Genomic DNA, 21,088 nt, shown 5'->3' on the forward strand with positions numbered 1-21,088 from the left:
ATAATCAAAAATAATATCAGTATTCAGCATATTTTCAGTATTCTCTTAACATCACTCGCTGTAATATTATACCGAAACGTCGGGATAAAAATTTTAATTAAAATTTCATGATATATAAATTCATTTAAATATACAAAAAAAAAATATTTTTATTTACATATTGTTCAACTTATACTTTATTATGGAAGTAGGATTCTAAAAATGTTACCAACAATGTTTAAAATTACCGACCGTTGTGTAAAGTAATTTGTAATTTGTATGCTAGCGTCCTCTATTGACTAACTTATTTTATTATATTGATCACAAAACTTCATATTGAAAGTGACAAAAATTAAATGCGAGATGATACAGTTTTATCATTTCAATACAAATTAATATAATAATTTCATTATTGTAAATTTCTATTATGTTATAAAATTATAACGAAGAGACGATAGACCTATTTGCGATAGACATTTAGGTACGTAGATTGAAACGGTGTCAACTGTCAAACGTTGCCATTTGACTTGTCAATAATAAAGCACCCAAATGATGCTAAATTTACATGTGATAAAAATATAAATAAAGCTTTTATTAGGCCAAGTTTAATATAAATCTTGATTTGAATGAAACCAGGTAATAAAACAAAGTGACATATGTACTTAATAAATCATAGATGCGTATTTTGTAAACCTTTACATGCGTGACCGATTAAATCGATAACCGCTCTGATAAACAGTCGAAAACATGTAAATACTATAAGAATAATGTGGTTCAAATTTAAAAATTTACAATCGTTCCAATTACAGGTTAAAATAGCAAAATACTAATAGTTCCTTTCATTTGACTGCGGAATCATTTTCGAACCAAAAATGTCGATGCCACATAGTAGTTCAAGTACAACCAGCTCGAGTACAAAACGGAAAGAAATTTACAAGTAAGTGTTCTGTCTAAGATGTAGACCACCCCTTCGGTGCAGTATAAAGTAAATAACTTCATGTGTAAGGGTAAAACCGAATGGCCCTGTAGTCATAAAAAAAACGTACGTACGTTCTCGTTTAATATTCACATATTTCCTATTAATATCATGCCATTTTTCATATTTTGATCATTATTAATTTCATGGTATTATAATATTTCAGATACCAAGCGCCATGGCCCCTATACTCAATGAATTGGTCTGTGCGACCTGACAAGAGATTCAGATTGGCTCTCGGAAGCTTTGTTGAAGAGTATAATAATAAGGTAACAGTTAAATATTTAAAAATAACATTCGAAACTTATGCACTAACAAAAGTCCACAGATGATTTTTGGTTGGTATTATATATCATTTAATACTGATTATAGCCTTAATAAAACTATATGAATTAAATAAAATTGTTTAGTTTGAGTTTCAGTTGAGTACACAAAATTTAACAATAATAATTAATTGCATACAATTTGAAGTTTACATTTGTTAAGTATACTTGTTGATTAAATAAGGCCAGTAAATGTACATTTCTTGGGTGATGTCCTTCTAATTACTGTTTTATTGAATGGATTTGATTACATTTTTATTGGAAACATAATTTTCCTAAGTACACTATAATATTAAGTAAAGAATTATTAGATTATCTCTCACAAACTTATAAAGAGAAGCAAACCATATCCAGTTTTTAATCCAGTTAAAATTGTCTAAAGATCTGATTTAATAATATACTACAGGTACAAATCATCTCTCTGGATGAAGAGACAAGTGAATTCAGTGCAAAAAGCACATTTGACCACCCCTACCCCACCACCAAGATTATGTGGATACCAGACAGCAAGGGAGTGTATCCCGACCTCCTTGCTACCAGTGGTTAGTATACTTCTCTATATATATAAAATTCTCGTGTCACAATGTTAGTCTCTATACTCCTCCGAAACGGCTTGACCGATTCCTCTGAAATTTGGTAAGCATATTGGGTAGGTCTGAGAATCGGCTAACATCTATTTTTCATACCACTAAACGATAAGAGTAAGGCAGAACAGCGTTTGCCGTGTGCAGCTAGTACTTATATATATATATTAGTATACTTATTAATGGCTCTGGCTATGTTATATTTATCTTTGTGATAAATTTGTCTGTGTATTTTTTTAAGTTAAATAGCATTCAATAAATGCATGATTTGATTCTGCATTGTTAAATCTAGATATAAATATATCTATTAGTTTATGTGTTAATCTTTTTCCACAAAGATCTGATATGTTATTTTGTATAGTAGATAGACTGGAAAGAGACATATCTACTTCTCATTGCAGTGAAGCATCTCATTCTTCATTTTAAGTGACAGAAGTGGGTGAAATACTAGTTGAATTTATTCTTTTCAGGTGACTATCTCCGTATTTGGCGAGCTGGCGAACCCTACACCCTATTTGAGTGTGTCCTCAACAACAATAAAAACTCGGACTTCTGTGCACCCCTCACATCCTTCGATTGGAACGAAGTGGACCCCAACCTCATTGGAACTAGCAGCATTGATACAACTTGTACAATCTGGGGGTTGGAGACGGGACAGGTTTTGGGGCGAGTTAATGAGGTCTCCGGACATGTGAAGACTCAGCTTATAGCGCATGATAAGGTCAGTGAACTATATAATTATGAAAACTGTTCTAATTACTTACGATTTTGGAATTATCAGAAAATATAAATTTTTATCACCAATTTAGCTAATCGAACACTATTTAATACATAAATAAAGTATCAAAACGGCATATTTTATTTTTGAAAATCCGAAATATTTGGTATTGACGTACAATAAACAGTTGATACTCACATCGACGCTCAAACTTTTTCTGACGCAAAACAGAGTTTCATAATGAACCTATACACCAGACTTTACTACAACGAAATTAGGTGTGTAATTTGAATGAATTTTATAATTTTCCCCCATTCGCCATTTTTTTGGCGCCCAATAGGCGATCGTGATGTGTTTAATTCAATGATTTTCTACGTATTTCAGGAAGTGTACGACATAGCGTTCAGCCGCGCGGGCGGCGGGCGCGACATGTTCGCGTCGGTCGGCGCCGACGGCTCCGTGCGCATGTTCGACCTGCGCCATCTCGAACATTCCACCATCATATACGAGGTGAGTGCGGAACGTTCCGCCGGCGCGTGAGTGCGGAATGTGTGGAATGTACCAGGGGAGGGGGTGTGCGTGGTAGGTGTTGCGTGTTCCGCGGGCGCGTTGTTAGTGTGAAATGTATGGAATGTTCCAGAGGTGTGTGGTGGGTATAGCATGTTCCGCAGGTGCGTGATGAATGTGGAATGTTTTAACGGGGTTGTTCGTGATGGGCGTAGCATTTTCTGCTTATATGCTGTGAGTGTAAATGTTCCGCGTATGCGTTGTGTGTGTAGAACATTCCACCGATGTATATAAGTGTGTAAGGTAAAACTGTTGTATACTGACTGAGTTTGCTGGAACACTAATATATGTAAACTAGGTGGGTGTATTACATTCCACTGATTTACAAGATCGATTACTCCATAAATAGTAGGACCGATTTGAAAAAATATTTTACAGATAGAACTCCGCACTGTCTGTGAGTGTCATAGGCTATATTTTATCTTGATTTTAATCTGGGTCAACCCGGGCGGAGCGGCTAGTATATATTGGCGAAATATGCAGAACACAGTTGCGTCAAATCGGCTCACATGTGAAGTCCCCTATGGCCATAAATATAAACACGCGGTCCCCCCGACAGGACCCGCAGCACACGCCGCTGCTGCGGCTGGCGTGGAACAAGCAGGACCCGAACTACCTGGCGACGATCGCGATGGACGCGTGCGAGGTGATCATCCTGGACGTGCGCGTGCCGTGCACGCCGGTCGCGCGCCTCAACAACCACCGCGCCTGCGTCAACGGCATCGCGTGGGCGCCGCACAGGTGACGCTCTGCGGCTTTCCTTAACTGAACGGAAAAAACAAAAAAAATTTTTTTTATACAAATAATCGGGTGGCCGATAGGCTAGGCATTACTACCCGCCTCGTGATCGATTTTTTTTTATTCTTTAAAAATTTCTCATTTATGAAGCCAGTGAATTCATCAAAGTGTCAGAATTAGACTAAGTTTTAATGGGATGACACGGGAGGCATCAGCTTTGAAATAAAAAAAGTATCATCAAAATCGATTCTTCCAGTCGAAAGTTCTGAATTTACTTCAAACCCAAAAAATACACAATCGAGATGATAACTTTTTTTGAAGTTGGTCGAAAAGTTACAAAACATACAATTTCATTTCATTTCAAAAAGGGGTTCTTATGTTAGTCTGCAGTTATTCCCATTCATTAACTCAATATTTATTCGGATGCAGCTCATGCCACATCTGCACAGCTGGGGACGACCACCAAGCCCTGATCTGGGACATACAGCAGATGCCCCGCGCCATAGAGGATCCCATCCTCGCGTACACGGCCGCGGAGGGTGAGGTCAACCAGATCCAGTGGGGCGCCACCCAGCCCGACTGGATCGCGATATGCTATAACAGACATACGGAAATATTGAGGGTCTAAGACACTGCATTTGGAGTATTAACCCCATAAAGGTCCTGACACATCGGCGATTGTTCCACTTCAAGAAGTTTCTTCACCTAGCTCAAATATTTATTTATTCAAAACTTCGATCAACATTACCAACTGGATAATGGATCACGTACAAAATTACAGCTATATTGTATCCGCATAATTATTAACTTATACATGGCTACATGAAAAACGAGGGTGTATGAAATAGTTTTAAGTTCAACCTACTTGCGACCTTGACACCTTGCAATAAAGTCACAAATCCATTCACACTTACGAATTACGATCATTCGTCACAAAAGATAAATTGTGCGATTCAGTAAGACGCACACATAGGTATTATTGTAATAGGGATGGATTTAGGACGATTTATTATATTGTATAATTGTAATTCCATTGAAAAGGTGTTTTGCATTTAAAACATATTCATTTTTCTATAATAGAAATCAAGATGTTTAGTTAAGAGGCGGTTCGACTTTGACGCGTTGTTTCAATACTTTAAATAAATCGAATTCCTATAAAACAATTAGAAGGAATAAGAATCGGGATTTGATTAAGTAAAAATGTCAAACACCCTACATGAGATAATGAAGAATAAATAAAATTTAAATTTTTAATTGAAAATCGAATAATGAGAAGGTATGAATGTTGTGAAACAATATATTGACGATCTTTTTTTGTGCGAGTTCTTGTATTCTCAAAAAAAAAAAACAAAGAATATTATAAAGTTTCATCGATACACGAATAGTATTTATGATGAAATGTTACCATATATATATAGCTCAGGCCGATTTTTCAATGTTCTGGTGATAATATTTTGACAATAAATTTTTTATCTCCCTCTTTCTCTTATCTCTATGATGAGATGGCAGTATATTGATCATTCGATACGATTTCTAGGACATTGAAAAATCTACCCTAAACATAACGACGTAGGTGTGACTCTGTATTTTTTCATCTCAATATAATTAAATTTATTATTCTTATAGCATAAATGGATAATGTTTAAGACTGATTGGCGTTTAGTGTTATTGAAGGTTGCGAAAAATGTTTCGTACTGACGGTTTGTTTGTTGCTGTTAGCTGACCAGATTCTAGAAAAGGCAATGATTTTAAATAAAAAAAGTGACCAAGAAGACTCGATAGCTTCATCTGTAACATGTCATTAAGCAACTCCGTCAGGACCTGCCAGATATATATGTATCTGATTAATTGAAATGGTTCTCGCAGCTATAACCACTAAAATACTGATTGATGAGTATTACTAAATTAATTGAATAAAAATAAAGTATAATAAATGAATGATACTAAATACATACAACGATCATAACAAACAATAATAAAACATCAGCAAAGCAAAATTATGATATCTCTAATTCATGTCCAGTACGATAAAGAGCCAACCAACTCTTTTGCTTCTTGAATAGATTGTAAAACCAGTTACTCTTCTGTCGCTTCGACTTTCCATTATCTCCGGTCTGGTCAGTTAGAACGAGTAAGTTATAAAGAATTGTAAATTATAGCTTTTATATTATGCAATAATATGATAATTTATATTACATAGAATAGAACTTGCAATTTTTACTGTTTACTTTATTACTATAAACTTCTTTTTCTATAGAAATCTTTATTATGTGATAGCATTTAAGTTCGTAGACAACTGTCCTTTTGGCGAACAGTTTATGGCCATTTTTCGGGTTATCATTTCAAAAAATGTACCGAGAAAAATGTGCCATTTCGTAGATGAAATATAGTATCTCTTAGGATTGTTGCGTAATTTATACCCTAGATTTAAATTATTTTATTGCAACATTCATATTTGCAGCTATTGTTTTAACGAGTCTACACTGCGATGCTTTATAATAATCTAAATGTAGAACGCGCCACTAAAGCTGCCGCTAATTAAGCTGCGGCGAAGATAAACTAAATTAGATAGGTGGCCATATTGTAAAAAAAGATACTTACCACCACAGCAAACACGTAACTAAGAACTAGGAGTGCTATATAACTGATTGAAACTCACAATATATCGATATTTTCTACAACTCTACACATATATTTTCTTTGCTCTCATAGTATTTGAATTAATTAAAAGCTGGCAATATTATTTTAAGCACTGCTAGCGCCGCCCCTACGGGACTCCTATTCTCTTCTATATATTCTCACTTAATAAATTTAATTTAATTACTATTCCAAAAATATAAAATTATTGTGATTAAATAACATGATCACATACATAGTACACCATTATAATATAAATCAATACTTTTACCCAACTACTCCATGCAACGTCAGGGTTTTGGACGATTTTGGATGATTTTTTTTTTCAATAGTAACAAAAAACAACTAAAATATGCTCAGCCATTCTTGAGTTATGTGATTATATAGTAAACCCGACTTTCTTGAAAATAAAAGATGGTTTGCAAATATCAATGTTGGAGTAGAAAGCTCAGTTGGCAGATTGTGTTCTGCTTTTGTTAAGGTAAATAAAATAGGCTTTAGGTTAATTTATTTATATACAAGTATAGACATTTCTTAATAAATACATTTTAAAAATGATATTGCTTATTTTATTTATAAGATAAAATATATCTTTTATGTAATATACCTTGTAATTGCTATATCGAGTCTGTAGTTGCAAAATCAGGAACTGCAAAGAATACTTAAGAGTATTATGACCTAATTATAACCTTTTCCTTTATGACCATAGTTAACTCGATCTTTGTCCCGATGCAAATTGTTCGTAAATGTCCAATAACGACTGAGGCGTTCTCGGTTTAAAATCTCGTTTCGACAGGATATTTTCAAAATGCTCCATACAGACTGCAGAACATTCCAGATCTCTCTCTAACGCCTGCAAAGCGGCTTCATGGCACAAAGCTTGTATCTCCGCTCCCGAAAATCCCTCGGTTCTCGTTGCAAGATTATGCGAATTAACATCATCACTTATACTCATTTTTGCTAATTTCAACTCAATTATCTGTAACCTCGTCTCGAAGTCCGGCAACGGCACATAAATTAACCTATCCAGCCTCCCCGGTCGGAGTAATGCCGCATCCATTCTATCCGGTCTGTTAGTAGCTGCAAGTATTGTCACAGACTTCAGAGGTACAACACCATCTAACTCTGTGAGTAATTGCGCTAACACCCGTTCATGAACTCCGGCTTCTCCGGCTCCCCTTTCCCCACCTATCGCGTCCATTTCATCGAAGAATACGATCGATGGAGCAACTTGCCGTGCTTTCGTAAATAAATCTCGTACCGCACGCTCGGATTCGCCCACAAACTTCGAGAATAGTTCTGGACCTTTAATCGACAGAAAGTTCAGGCCACTTTCAGTCGCCAATGCCTTGGCGATCATCGTTTTTGAACACCCGGGAGGTCCATACAGGAGGACTCCAGCTGGTGGTCTTATGCCTAATCTTTGGAAGCTCTCAGCGTGTTTCAACGGCCATTCCACCGCCTGTCGTAACTTTAGTTTCAAATCATCCATTCCACCGATATCTGTCCATCTGACATTCGGTATTTCAATAAGCAATTCCCTCATGGCACTCGGTCTTACGATTGTAAGAGCAGTTATCAAATCGTCCTTTTCTATAAATTCGCTCCCTCTTTTAATGCACTTCAGAGATGCTTGTGTACACAGATTGACTATATCAGCAGCTACATAACCATGGGCTAGATCAGATATTGCATCTATATCCTTTGAAGATATTTTATTAGGCAGTCCTTTAAGTAGAGCATATAAAATTTCCTTCCTTCGTATTCTGTCTGGTACTGAAATCTCAATTTCTTTATCCAACCGCCCGAATCTTCGTAACATAGGATCAATGGCATCTGGTTTTCGTGTTGTCGCCAGGATGAATACCCGGCTATTTTCTTCATGTAAACTATCTAACAGCGCTACAAATGCTGATGTAACTCGCCTCTCTTGCTCTGTACTCCCAGCCGAGCGTCTTGGACATATAGTCTCAATCTCATCCACTAAAACTATACATGGTTCATTATCTATGGCTTGGGCAAATAGTTTTTTCATAGAAGCTTCAGTTTCACCAAAGTATTTGCTGAATATTGCAGGCCCATTAATTTCAACATGATTACAATTCAAATTGTCAATTAAATATTTACAAATTGCTGTTTTTCCTATACCAGAATGTCCATAGAGCAAAAGGCCTCTAGTGGGTTGAAAATTAGCTGCAAATCCTTCAGTGTTAAAGGATATTTGTATTAAAGTTTTAATTTCTTCAATTATATCATCCACACCGCCTATAACAGGTGATTTCTTTTTTATGTTATGGGCAGATTTTTTTTCAATACTCCACAATGTATCGTCCGACAGAACAAACCAAGGATGTACACCAGTTCCCTGCTTTGATTTTACATTTAAAACTTCAATTTCCAATTTTTTTCCAAAATAATAATATACAAGTATACACCCAGTGCAGACATAATAGTTTTTAAAGTTCTCTTTTAATATATCTGCTATATCTGTGTCTATTTTATGATTTCTGATTTTGATGCTAATATTGGAAGCCTTGGGTATGTCTTCTTGGAAGACTGTCACACTTACTTTTTTGTTATCACTGCACCAACCTCCTGTGAGATCTGCAATTATAATAGATACAACATAAATTAACACCATAGAGTGAAAAAACAAAAAACCTATGAGTTGTCTACAATACATTTGTGCAAAATCAAGGCATGATGGGAGTTATGTCCTACAAATTTTATAAAAGCAAGTATGTAAGTATGTGTAGATTTATGTCCGTTACTGTATGTAGCTTATATATAGCTTTGGTATGTTTTACAATAACACAAAGCTATATGTAAGTTGACTTTAAGCTGACTTTAGTTTCAAAATAACTGTTTTCTCACAAACTTTTTCCTGTTTAATGAAATAAAAAAAAATGTGCCTTTATGTTTGTCTTACTCTGAAATCACTGGAAAGACTTAACTTATTATAGTAGGTCTTCCATTCGAAGATGAGAATGTCTCTTAGCCTAATAAGTCACAGGCACAGCGACTTTTTATTATTATAACTATATTTACAATCTTCGACTTGTGTTCAAGGATATACAATTGTTCTTACCAACTACTCCATATAAAAGATTACCTGCAGCAGGGAGAATGACTGCAGCTGGTGAAGACGCTTTGGATGGCCACATACGTTTCAACAAAGTTGGAGCACCTTCCTTCTTTAGCTCTAATGGTTTTCCAATCACAGCTCCTATTAACGTCCCTGCTGATGGATGAATTAACACAGCATTTCTCGGAGCGTTATCAGGGAGTGCACTACTCCTTTCAAGCCATGAAAACAATTCACTATTCTCAATATATGGGCATTTTATTTGATCTTTTTCACAGCAGAGTTCTATGTGGACATTTTTATCATTTGACAGAACATTGCAATTACATTTTTCACATTCTACCCATAAGGTTTTCTTAGCTTGTTTAGGGGGCATTTTCACAAGAAATATGTTGAAATACACTGTAGCATATTTATTTTAAAAGTTGTTAAGGTTACGAAAAGAGGTTATGTTTTTTATGTCAATTGTGAAAAAATAAAAATAGCCGACACTGCACTGCGTTCATTGGTTTGGTGCTTGAGTTGAAAACAACTACATACAATAATAATAATTTTTAAATACTTTTGATATTTCGTGCAACATTTTTTTATTCTTTATTATCAAAACAGTGTTGCATACACATACAAAGCATCAGAATTATTTACTACAGTACATGATTTGGAATAAGAAAATTTGAACGAAAACATAGCCTTGCAGATACTTTGTAAATTATTTTATGAGTTGTCAGTTGTCACTCGATTGACAATTGACAGTTTGTTTTATGTTTTAATTTTTATTAGTCACAAATTGTTTTTTAAATAAAATAAATAAAAACAGACGTCCATATAATCGAAAATTAATACACAGTTCATAAATTCTATAACAGTGACCTTATTTTTGTGCTCTCCGTCGTATCGGTCTGATTTCGTATAGATTTCAAGTTCCACTTTCACAATGACTCTTGCAGAGTTTTTCAGCTGTTCCCTACTGGCTTTTGGTCCACCGGTAGCGATGTTCGCTTTAACGATAGCTAAAGATCCAGTGAGAATCATTATAATGACAGCAGCTGCATTCTTCTGGTTGTTATCATTTTTACTTTCATCTGTTGTTTGGTATATTGTTACACCGTTACGGACATATTTAGCATTTGGAATGGTATTTGCTATCATATTTCAGGTAAATATAACTGTTTTGTTAATTATTTTTAGTTCAGTATAGCAATTTTCTACATTGATAAAATTTAATTATTACTATTATTGTAGGAAGGTTTCCGGTATTGCACATATTTATTATTGAGAAAGACGGAAGCTGGTCTCAAAGAAATATCCGAAAACCATGAAATTGGCAAACATAAGTTAGAAATGGCTTACGTTTCTGGTCTTGGATTTGGCTTTATGAGTGGTGCTTTTGCACTTGTTAATGTACTGGCAGACTCGGTAAGAATGTTAATCGTTTATACTAAAATGTATTTAAAATGTGTGAAGAGTTGCTCATATGAAACTACCACACAGTAGATATAACTCGACAATACTAAATAAAAAATTTGTCATTTACAAAATGACATGATGGCTGTGAATTTGTTTATATTTCTATTGTCTGTGTTGGTCATAAAGAAAACAAAGTATTGAATTAAATAACCTTTATCTGATCAGAAGTAAAAAAAACATCATGTTTTGTGCAAAGGACAGCCCCATTTTAAAACATAAGTGGTTATTTCTCATTTCAAATAATGGTAACTTCAATCCGGACTTTTTATTTATAGATTGGGCCAGGTACTCTAGGTCTTCAAAGCGGAACAGAATTCTTCTTCGTGACCAGTGCTGCCATGACACTATGTATGATCCTGCTAAACACATTTTGGAGTGTCATATTCTTCAATGGTTTGGACGAGAAAAACTACAAAAAGATTCTATGGGTGATCGGCTCACATTTCTTTGTTTCCAGTCTTAGTTTGTTAAACAGAAAAGAATTGTACTTGGCTACTATATTGCCCTCCTATGTAGTTCTCTTAATAACTGCAATGTTAGCGTTTAAATGTGCTGGTGGATATGTTGGTACCCTTCTACACACATTTGTTAATAAGCCTTAATGTTAAGTATTGTGACTTATTTATACATTACCCCTTGAGATGTAAAGAGTTAATTTTATGTCCTCCCAGTTGTTTGGTCCCTATCTTGTCAAAACTACATTTAAAATATGAATTAAAAATGTAATTTCTCAATGAAACTGATGTTTCCACAGACAGAGAAGAAACCAGTGCTTTATTTTCAGTAACACTGGAAACTGTATTTACAATTAATGCTTAAATACCAAATATAGATTTACAATAGAGTTTCAAGGAATTGTTTTCAATGTTTCATGCATTTCTGTTTATTTAGTGAAAAGCATATAAAAATCTGTTGAAAGTAATCGGTAGTAGATTATTTTTTTACTTCAGGGACATCAAAAATATCTAGAAAGATTTGTTGGTCATAAAAGACTGAATTTGTCAAATAATTATATATTTCTTTTATTGTAGTGATAAAAATAGTAATGGAAAGCTAGTATTGATTTGATTATTCAGTGAATTGTATACTTATTATAATTTCACACAGATAATTATTACGCAAATACGAAAAAGGAGATAGTATTAACCCACACGTCCTTCAGGTAAAGAGTTTTGAATTTATTTTCGTCAGTATCGAGAATTGTATTCAGATCAATGTAAATTGTAAGCGAATCTTTTATGCTCAAGTTGGTAATTCAATAAAGGATATGTGTACTAGAGAAGTGACATGTACCTTCCTTCTAACCAATGATTTTAGTAACATAGATATGTAAGTTCATTTAATTTTTATTTTACCGATTTATTCTTCACAAACGTTTTATAATTAAGAACTACAGCTAGATAGGTTTTCAGTGTTTAAATGTAATTCAATAAATTGTGTATGCCCTTGCCTCTTAAGATAAGTAATCAATTTTGTAAAAAATACCTCAATGTACCTCATTGAAAAAGATTGGAATTCAGTTAATTTTAAATACACAGGTAGTTCTGTGTTGCAAAACTATACCAATGTACATTGTGACAAATGCATTACCATTTGAAATTTTGTTAATATTGTATAAGTCATCCTTTCTTCTCTTATTAAAATAACCTATTCAAAGGATCTCTGTTCAAATAAAAATCGATTTTGTTTTATTATATTAATTTATTTAATGAAAACACATCATTCCTTAGAAATAAGATTGGACGGAATACTTCATGATAATGAAGACACTGTATATATACTTTAGATTACTTAATTAAATAATGCTCTTTTAATAAAATAATAACGAAAAAACATCTTTGTTTTCCAGTTTATCCTTCCATACAGAAACATTGAAGTGAAATTTCTTATGTTTTTAGAAGAGAAAGACAGCAGAATTTTAAATTTTGAACATTCCTTTTGATCTGATGATGATATGAGCTGATGCTTATATGCTATGCAGGCAGTGGGACCATGCTGGCCAAGTGTGTGTTGGTAGATGTCATATTTTTTTTATTATGTACATGCTAGTTTCTCTCAATGTTTTCCTTTACCTTATCAATCAGTGGTAATTTGGATGTGTAAAAATGAAAAATCTATTTATATCTTGCGCACTTGCTTGCACTGCTCCTTCACTTCAAGTCTGAGGTTCTCTCCACTGAGTCACTACTGAGATACATCTAATATTACAATTTTTCACAAAAATTTCATGCGCATACATAATCATAAATACAATGAAAGCATTCATACAAATTCAGTTATGTGTTCAGTCTACATAGTACCAATTTTTAGTGAGGCTAAAACATAATTATGGCAAGTAGAGCTAATCTCTTCTATCTTTAATAAATAAATATCTGAAAATGGTTCTTGATGATTTTTTAGTATTTAAATGTAGTAATCAATAATAGGCAATAATACTCTCATCACATTCTTCAGTCAAGTAGTGTCAGCAAGGAATCTATTGTCCAGACAGTGTCTGCAGAATCAGACTCAGCTGGAGATATAAAAGACTTCAGTACTTCTAAAGCTGCTTCTATACCTTCCACAGATCCAGATAAGCCTCCCCCAACTTCTGCGAGAGTATGAGCAGTTTCTCTGTCCTTTCTTTCAGAACTGTGCTTAAAAAATTATAAAAAAGAGTTAATTTTGTTCTTTGATAGATTATTGCAAAAATTGCCAAACAAATTTTGATACAAAAATTAGTATAAGAATAGAATTAGAATAGACTAGAATTTGGTTTTAACTGGGAGTGCTATGGAGAAGCTATGTGTATGTTAAATGTCTTCATTCATAGTACAGATTGTAGATACCAAGGTTTCTAATAATTTTTAAACTTTTCTATATCCATTCAAATTTTAAAAACTGTGCATGAAATAAAATATGTCTGTTCTTTGAACATAAGCTTACGCTGGTGGTTTCGATAATTCCTTTTCAAACATATCCTGCAAGTCGTCTAGATCCGGAAGAGTCGGTATATCGTCTAACGATTCTGGTGATTTCTTAGGAATAACGAATTCCCTGAAAAAGCACTATTTTTAGTGTCTTATATAATATTATCTCTGATATTTCTCACACAATTATTTAGTACTTTGTCTGTAATGGTACGCCTTCAGTCCAAACGCCTACTTTACGAGGTTCAGGAACTTTAAAATTATTAGGCTCTGTCATTATATTTGATATAGAATTACGGAGTAACAAGTTACTAATAATCTTAATCTGTGATACAGAGTGGGTAATATTTTGTTTTTAATTTATTTGTTTACGTTTGCAGATATGTATCACTTGAATTGTTATGAATATCAATATTTTAAACGACAATTGACAAATGACAATTATTAACGGAGTGACCAGTTTCCTTTCTTCATTACTGCAATGAACAAACCACAGATTAATTAAAACATAAAAGAAAAAGAAATATAGATATTATAGATATTGCTATTTGGCATAGTATAATACTTCACTATTAGGTATTCATATTTTGTATGGAACAAATACCGACTTCACATAGATTTCAGACAGAGTGGATAGTATGGACACTAGCCGCTAACAGTAATTATAATAATTTATTTTTCGTTTTCAGTGGATCTGAAGTTGGTTCAATTTTTGTTAAAAAATAATGATATCGTCAATGTAAATGCGAAGAGTCACATTTTATTTCACTGTTTTTTTTATTTTATTTTTGCGTTTTATTTTCTATAGCAGAATCTCATAACCATAACATTAATTAACCATTCATCACATTATTCAATAAGATTGGGGTCATAATTAAAACAAAATATTCTTTAAGACCATATTTTTATTTCTTTTTAAAGAATAAAAAAATCATAACAGCTCACATTTGATGCGATTACATCTTACATTATTGCACATTATCCTAAATATTTGAAATTAACATACTCTAGTCACTGAAATTTTACATATTCTTATATTATGAATTCATTGTTTAATTTTGTGATGTATAGTTGATATGGTGTTATAAGTAAAGATATGTAGTATTAATAACCCAAAGATAATTTGACCAGCGAGTGGGAAAAAACTTGACTGACAAGGTCGGTTCATTATGCATATATTACATAGTCATTATATTGATATAAAAAACTCAAGATGCACACTCAAAGTTTCAAAAACGTATGTATAAAATAAGCGCAACATTAATTCTGCGCTTAAATCTGTTCACAGCACTATGTTTAGTGGCACTTTCGAGCATTACTTTTGTATGAAACTGTGCCTCTTGGATTTTTTATACCAGCTAGTACTTCAAATGGATTCATGATGCATTTTAAGAATCAATATCTATGAACTTAACATATTTAATTATATTTTTAATCTTTTCATATAATTATCTTTAAAAATAGCCTTTTGTTAAAACTAAAGTTTCAGTTAAGAAAAAAATTGTGAAACAAATGTAAAATACCGGATATGACGGATTAATATTAACATTTAGAACTGAGTTATGTGACAGAAGCTGTGAGATCCCTTATGATCCAATGATCATATCAAAAATTATATTTGAAAATGTGTATAAACTTAAACAGTGATAAGTAGCTCAATTAACTTATATAAGTGCCAATCTCATAAAATTTCGTCGCGTTCAACACATCACAAAAATACATAGTTATTTGCTTATATTTAAATAATTTATGTACTTTGAAATAACACAATGATACAATGGATTAAAAATTTTGCAGAATTTTTTATTTGATATCAATTGCAAGCAGATATACTTTGAAAAATTTAATTCACATTGCAATGATTAAATTAAAAAGCTAAAAAAATTTGAACAATCGCAAAGTGCATTCCTCCATTGAACCTTATATGATTTTTCAAATTTCAAATACACATGTCTATCCAGTTATGTGTATAAACAAGTCGAACAATTAATTAATACTATTATCTTCCCAATAGTCATTTCTAATCAAGTAGAAATGGTATTGGTATTAATGATAATTATCTGCATATCTTTGCATTTGTCAAACACAAGTCGGAATTATAATATCTTATAATCTAAGTCGTCTAACATTTTACACATTCTATGTTAGAAAATAAAGATTACATTGTTTTTTGTAGAATTTCCTTACAATTTTAGTGAATTTACTGACCCAAGATGTTGTTCTATTATTGGTTGAACTATAAATTAGGCAAATTGTTGTCTAATTCTCAATATAAATTAAATAATTGAAGCAGTTCTCATAATATTAATGTGACCAATGCAAAAACGCTTTCCTTTTAATCAATATAGGTATATAGATCAAGGATAGAAAGATTGTCTGAACAATTTTCAGTTTCCTAGTAGATAAGTTTTAAAACAATATGCAAGTTAAGCCCTCTAGGGTCAGTTGGTCTATTGGATGACTAATTTGTGGTACAAAGGACAAAAGTAAACTTAGCTTTTTCAATCATATATAAAGTGTGATTTTGTTTTTTAATCCTTAAATTATATTCCAACACTGACTTCACTTATTTACTATATGTGTCTGTTTTTGTGATGTACTTTGTGCTTTTTAAACTCCTCTAACATTTAAGCATTAAAGATCCTTGAATCTGTTTAGGAGCCCTTTATTATCTTTAAAACCAAAGATATATTGTCAAATCTTAATTCTAACTAAACACTATATCCACAATATTATGTAAAAATCTCTAAAAAGTTTATTCTTACCAAAACTAAAACATCATGCAACAGTTTACTGTAACTTCACAAATTATCCTTCATCTCTGTAACTCTATAAGGAGTCTCATTGACGTCTTTGTTTACATCTCAGCCACTGAGTCTACTCTGCATATTCACTTTGCAATTCACTAACACATAGATTGAAGGTTGTCACTATACCACATTTTCAGTCACTGTATTTACAATTTCACTATGACGGATACAGCTCGCTTGTCGATAGCCTGTTGAGGCTATCGCTGAGGTCCGGACCTCTGTTCTGAGCGGGCAGGAGGGAAACCAGCCCTGAAAGGTCTGCCGATAACAGCTGGATGTCCTCCCGGTCCATGAGCAGGCTGGTGATTGAGGGGCTGTCGCTTACTGTCTCCATCAGATCTTGTTGGGGCATTTGCTGGAATTTGAATTAAGATTATGAAAAAAAAGATTATAAAGAAATAAGTGACAATAATGTTGGGTAGCAGTAAGCTTAATATTATTTTTGAAAACTAGTGAAAACATGGGACTCTCCTTGCGTTCAAACTTCATAGCTTAACAAGAAGTAAGGTATGAGATTATAAGACTGAAACTTGATTGAACTTAATCAGAATTAAACAGTTGACAAACAAATAACATATCAAAAGCTGGATGGAATAATTGAAAACCGTACCTGATTCTGCACCTGTTGTGGGATCATATTGTGCCCCATGTGCCCCAGATTCGGCGACACGTGGCCTAGAGTCGTCATCTGGTGCATATTCGGCGATATAGCACCGTGCATGGGCGAGATTGGAGACATGACTTGGGCCATAGGCGAGGCTCGCATTATCGGAGACGTTGGGCCCATCGGGGACATCTGCATATTTGGGGACATGGATGCCTCGTTGGGAGACATCGTTGGGACGCTCGGAGATAACTGCGTATAGTTCTGCCCCCACTGCACATCTTGGTACGGCTGTATGTGGCTAGGTCCCGCTAAAGGCACGTTTTGCATGTTCCATTGCTGTAATATGTACAAAATTAGTTAGACAAAATCTATATACACTCACAGAATCACAAAGTTACATGAAATTGGTAAGTTCTACAATACTTTTCACATAAAAAGGTTAAAATTAATTTTAATGGCAATTCACAAAAAAAATCTGCCTAATAAGATTAGCATAGCATAGCTATTTGTATAGCAATGGACCAAGTATGTATCCTTGAGGTACTCCCTCTAACATATATACCTGATAAGTGTTATCTTGCACTGGTTCATGCTCGTTGTAGACACTGGCCACTCGTCGCGGACTGCCCATCGCGTGCGGAGGGGTTTTATCTAGAAAAATAATTAAATTACTCACTAAATACTATGTCACATCAAACAATTGCATCCATGTAAACCATCTTAGCAAATTTGATTTATGCTAGTTGCCAGTCAATATATAAAGATGCTTAAAAAAAAATTGTGTTTTAATAACAATATAACATTACCTCTTGGTTCTGATTTGATCTGCGGATCCACATAGTTCCCTGAAAAATTACAAATCATATAAAATCCTCTCAAATAATACATCATCTATACAACTCAGGAAAGTTATTAATTATAGAAAGCGTCTACAAGGTATCCCAACATGGGAAAGCTTAAATAACGATAAAATAAACATTCAAACGGAAAACACACAAACTTAGAAAAAACTACAACTATTTCATGGTTTTTGTTAAATTATTATCATTAAAATTAATAACAAAAACCACGACATACTCTACTTCTAAAAAGCATGCAATAAAACTAAAAAAAAAATTGGTCCCACACAAAAAAAAAACATGCAATTCATTGCTAATATGTATATGTGTGACATAAAAAAAATACAACAGTAAAAACAACCATGCCGAAAAATTATCGCCGTACCTTTACAAAAGTGTCTGGATTTCACAAAATTTTCTAAATAAATAAATAAATGAAAAGTGTACCCAATTATTTTTATTAGCATATTAATATAAATTCTCGCACTCAAGCTTTGACTATAATTGTATAAAAGTAACAAATAATTGTATACAAAAGTTTAGTCGCAAAATTCTGTTGGTGTTTCCACGCAATTGACATTCCTAAAACAATACGATAGAATTATGAAGGTAGTTAAAGAAAAAACGCTAGAGAAATATGGTTCAATAATTAAAATTAGTAATACATATATGAGATAACTATTATAAATGCTAAAAATGTAATCCGTTTTTATGAATTGCGATAAACATCTTGTATACATTTTACAAAAAATCATTTAAAATTTTGTTATACTCTATAAAAATCCTCTAAATCTTAGACAAATATTATTCTTATCAAGATATGTTTCCTTAAAATGACGTTATAATATATAATAATTATATTTTTAACGGGTTTTAATACTGGTAACAAAAACTCACGAGTATTGCATGTACCTTACAAAAATTTTCACAATACCATATAATTACTGCATTGCTCTGCAATTGAATAACATTTAATGCTACATAGTACATACATCAAAATGCACACGTCTAGAACTAAGAAACAGACGAAACCCCATCATCTTTGGTACAGACATTTTTGGTATAGAGAAAAACATTTAAAAATCGAAGCACACATATGCACATTAGCTAGAAACTACAAGTAAACTTTGTACTACAAAAACGCAATAAAATTAATGATTTAATTATAAAAAAAACTTAACATTTAATGTTCTAAATAAATAGAAAACAAAACGCAACAATTTGTCTAAGCTAAGATTAAATTAATACGAATACAAAGTTTATAGGATCATTATTTCACGTGGGACAAGTTGTTAGTACTATATTACTAATTAATTATCTATTAATTGTTGGCATTTACAAAACTTTATACAATTCCAACATTATTACATAATCTTTTCAAAAGATTGTACGATTTACGATTTAATTGTTTTCACATTGATATTATTAAGTATCATTATTGTAGGTTCGAAAAATAATTCAATATTTTCAAAATTTTTACGTTTATAAGCGTTACTTTTATAATTACTGTATAAGTATACATTTTTTTGAGATTTTTTGTGATTTTTCAAATCGCAAAAAATGTTTTATAAGCGAACCTTCAATAATAAGATCATGTCCTTAGATAATATTGTAATATGTTATGGTGAAGATTTTTTTTTAAGTAAACTTCCACAGACCACTTTGAATACTACATGTGTACTTAAAGAAAAAACTTCTTAAGATTTAAGTATGGGCATTTAAATATTCAATACAATAAATAATATAAATTATTTTTAAAGGTAGCATTAATTATTCCCCTTAAGTTACGAGACAAACAAATAAACCACATGGGAAGTGTAACAGTCAAATGGGAAATGCAGGCGTTTGGTGAAACATCTAGAGGTTTCATTTTCATGAACTTTATGATTGTTTTTGTTTTAGAAAAGGCAATACCTTCTCTAAAAAAAAATTACAAAATAAAACATTTTCCCATTTCCGCACTTACACAGTATGATGATGATCGATTTTGGTGCAAGATAATTTTTTAAATAATACATTATCCCATCTTTCTATTAAACTATATCTTATAAAAAAAAATTCTCCCACATAATCGATCGCCATCACACAAAAAAAAACTCCATCGATATCCCAAAACCATGTTATAGCACCATTAATAACATATAAATACGATATTATAATTCCCCAAAAAGAATCAAGACAAATTTTCACCCCGTGTGAAAACAACTTACTTTCGTCATATTGCATGAGCGAGGACAGGATTTTCTGTCGCTTATGCTTTAAGTACCCCGAATCTAGAACAGTTTTTAATTATTATAAAACACGTATAAAAGAGCAGTATGTATAAAACAATAGTGACTTGAAAAGGATTAGAACAAAATATTTAGACATTTTTAAGTATAATATTAAAAATTTAAAAGTTTGTTTTGTGTGTGTTGTTTGTGTGTGTGTATCTGTGTGTGTGGATGCGCGCGTTCGCGTGTGTATCGCGATTTTTTTCATATAAATTAATTGACACTAGACATAATTGAGTATTTTGTCTTAGAAGAGACCGAAAACCGAGCGCTAAATAAGAATTCCTGACAATGTTTTAAGAGATTAGATAGTGTATACCTCACTTTTAACTAAAACGGTGAAGAAATAAATTTCCATTTTAAAAATCTTGGACTATTGAGATTAAGGCATTTTTAAGTTCTATTTAAGTTCTATATACTGAAGCAAATGCATGCTTTTTTATATATTTAAGAAATTTAGAATAATAGTAATTACAGAAAATAATATCAGTTTTTAAGAAAACCGACAAATTTTCTCTATCTAATGAGGCATATTTGATTATTTCAAAAATGCGTTTAATTCTTCTATTAATTTGG

The 21,088-nt window shown here is 32.7% G+C and overlaps 5 protein-coding genes across 12 annotated transcripts in view; 2 read left to right on the forward strand and 3 right to left on the reverse strand.

Moving 5' to 3' along the window:
• The first annotated feature begins 411 nt into the window (after positions 1–411).
• On the forward strand, positions 412–5,233 carry LOC119834186 (DDB1- and CUL4-associated factor 7). Its single transcript, XM_038358493.1, has 8 exons — positions 412–615; positions 789–916; positions 1,122–1,224; positions 1,685–1,820; positions 2,333–2,583; positions 2,965–3,090; positions 3,707–3,888; positions 4,315–5,233. The coding sequence occupies exons 2-8, from the start codon at positions 852–854 to the stop codon at positions 4,511–4,513; spliced, it is 1,062 nt and encodes a 353-aa protein (XP_038214421.1). The 5' UTR covers positions 412–615; positions 789–851; the 3' UTR covers positions 4,514–5,233.
• Positions 5,234–7,096: 1,863 nt separating this feature from the next.
• LOC119834185 (ATPase family protein 2 homolog) lies at positions 7,097–10,065 on the reverse strand. Its single transcript, XM_038358492.1, has 2 exons — positions 9,635–10,065; positions 7,097–9,126 (listed from the first exon to the last, which is right to left on the reverse strand). Exons 1-2 carry the CDS (start codon positions 9,981–9,983, stop codon positions 7,232–7,234), a joined length of 2,244 nt encoding a protein of 747 aa, XP_038214420.1. The 5' UTR covers positions 9,984–10,065; the 3' UTR covers positions 7,097–7,231.
• A 274-nt stretch (positions 10,066–10,339) lies between these two features.
• Positions 10,340–12,967, forward strand: LOC119834495 (gamma-secretase subunit Aph-1). Its single transcript, XM_038358879.1, has 3 exons — positions 10,340–10,763; positions 10,850–11,023; positions 11,350–12,967. The coding sequence occupies exons 1-3, from the start codon at positions 10,542–10,544 to the stop codon at positions 11,674–11,676; spliced, it is 723 nt and encodes a 240-aa protein (XP_038214807.1). The 5' UTR covers positions 10,340–10,541; the 3' UTR covers positions 11,677–12,967.
• On the reverse strand, positions 12,761–14,436 carry LOC119834496. Its single transcript, XM_038358880.1, has 3 exons — positions 14,181–14,436; positions 14,000–14,110; positions 12,761–13,705 (listed from the first exon to the last, which is right to left on the reverse strand). Exons 1-3 carry the CDS (start codon positions 14,258–14,260, stop codon positions 13,525–13,527), a joined length of 372 nt encoding a protein of 123 aa, XP_038214808.1. The 5' UTR covers positions 14,261–14,436; the 3' UTR covers positions 12,761–13,524.
• Positions 14,437–16,612: 2,176 nt separating this feature from the next.
• The window catches only part of LOC119834493 (embryonic polarity protein dorsal), a 35,890-nt gene continuing 31,414 nt past the window's right edge, over positions 16,613–21,088 (reverse strand). For all 8 annotated transcript variants that reach the window (XM_038358876.1, XM_038358875.1, XM_038358878.1 and 5 more), the window contains 5 exons: positions 20,450–20,512; positions 18,207–18,245; positions 17,963–18,051; positions 17,404–17,736; positions 16,613–17,148 (listed from right to left, as the gene is read on the reverse strand). In XM_038358876.1, the coding sequence (XP_038214804.1) occupies positions 16,951–17,148; positions 17,404–17,736; positions 17,963–18,051; positions 18,207–18,245; positions 20,450–20,512 (722 nt within the window). In that variant the 3' untranslated portion in view covers positions 16,613–16,950. The remainder of the gene's footprint in view (positions 17,149–17,403; positions 17,737–17,962; positions 18,052–18,206; positions 18,246–20,449; positions 20,513–21,088) is intronic.

This window comes from Zerene cesonia, chromosome 19 (assembly GCF_012273895.1).
Source record: "Zerene cesonia ecotype Mississippi chromosome 19, Zerene_cesonia_1.1, whole genome shotgun sequence".
Lineage (NCBI taxonomy): Eukaryota > Metazoa > Arthropoda > Insecta > Lepidoptera > Pieridae > Zerene > Zerene cesonia.

Bases quoted from the DNA above. Each gene is read 5' to 3' on its own strand.
- LOC119834185 (XM_038358492.1), bottom strand. From the start codon at position 9,983: ATGCCCCCTAAACAAGCTAAGAAAACCTTATGGGTAGAATGTGAAAAA. The intron at 9,127-9,634 runs GTAATCTTTTAT...TTATAATTGCAG, and splicing joins AGTCATTCTCCCTGCTGCAG to ATCTCACAGGAGGTTGGTGC.
- LOC119834495 (XM_038358879.1), top strand. From the start codon at position 10,542: ATGACTCTTGCAGAGTTTTTCAGCTGTTCCCTACTGGCTTTTGGTCCA. The intron at 10,764-10,849 runs GTAAATATAACT...CTATTATTGTAG, and splicing joins TATTTGCTATCATATTTCAG to GAAGGTTTCCGGTATTGCAC. The intron at 11,024-11,349 runs GTAAGAATGTTA...TTTTATTTATAG, and splicing joins TTAATGTACTGGCAGACTCG to ATTGGGCCAGGTACTCTAGG.
- LOC119834496 (XM_038358880.1), bottom strand. From the start codon at position 14,260: ATGACAGAGCCTAATAATTTTAAAGTTCCTGAACCTCGTAAAGTAGGC. The intron at 14,111-14,180 runs GTACTAAATAAT...GTGCTTTTTCAG, and splicing joins GGCGTACCATTACAGACAAA to GGAATTCGTTATTCCTAAGA. The intron at 13,706-13,999 runs GTAAGCTTATGT...TTTTAAGCACAG, and splicing joins GAATTATCGAAACCACCAGC to TTCTGAAAGAAAGGACAGAG.
- LOC119834186 (XM_038358493.1), top strand. From the start codon at position 852: ATGTCGATGCCACATAGTAGTTCAAGTACAACCAGCTCGAGTACAAAA. The intron at 1,225-1,684 runs GTAACAGTTAAA...AATATACTACAG, and splicing joins TTGAAGAGTATAATAATAAG to GTACAAATCATCTCTCTGGA. The intron at 2,584-2,964 runs GTCAGTGAACTA...TACGTATTTCAG, and splicing joins AGCTTATAGCGCATGATAAG to GAAGTGTACGACATAGCGTT.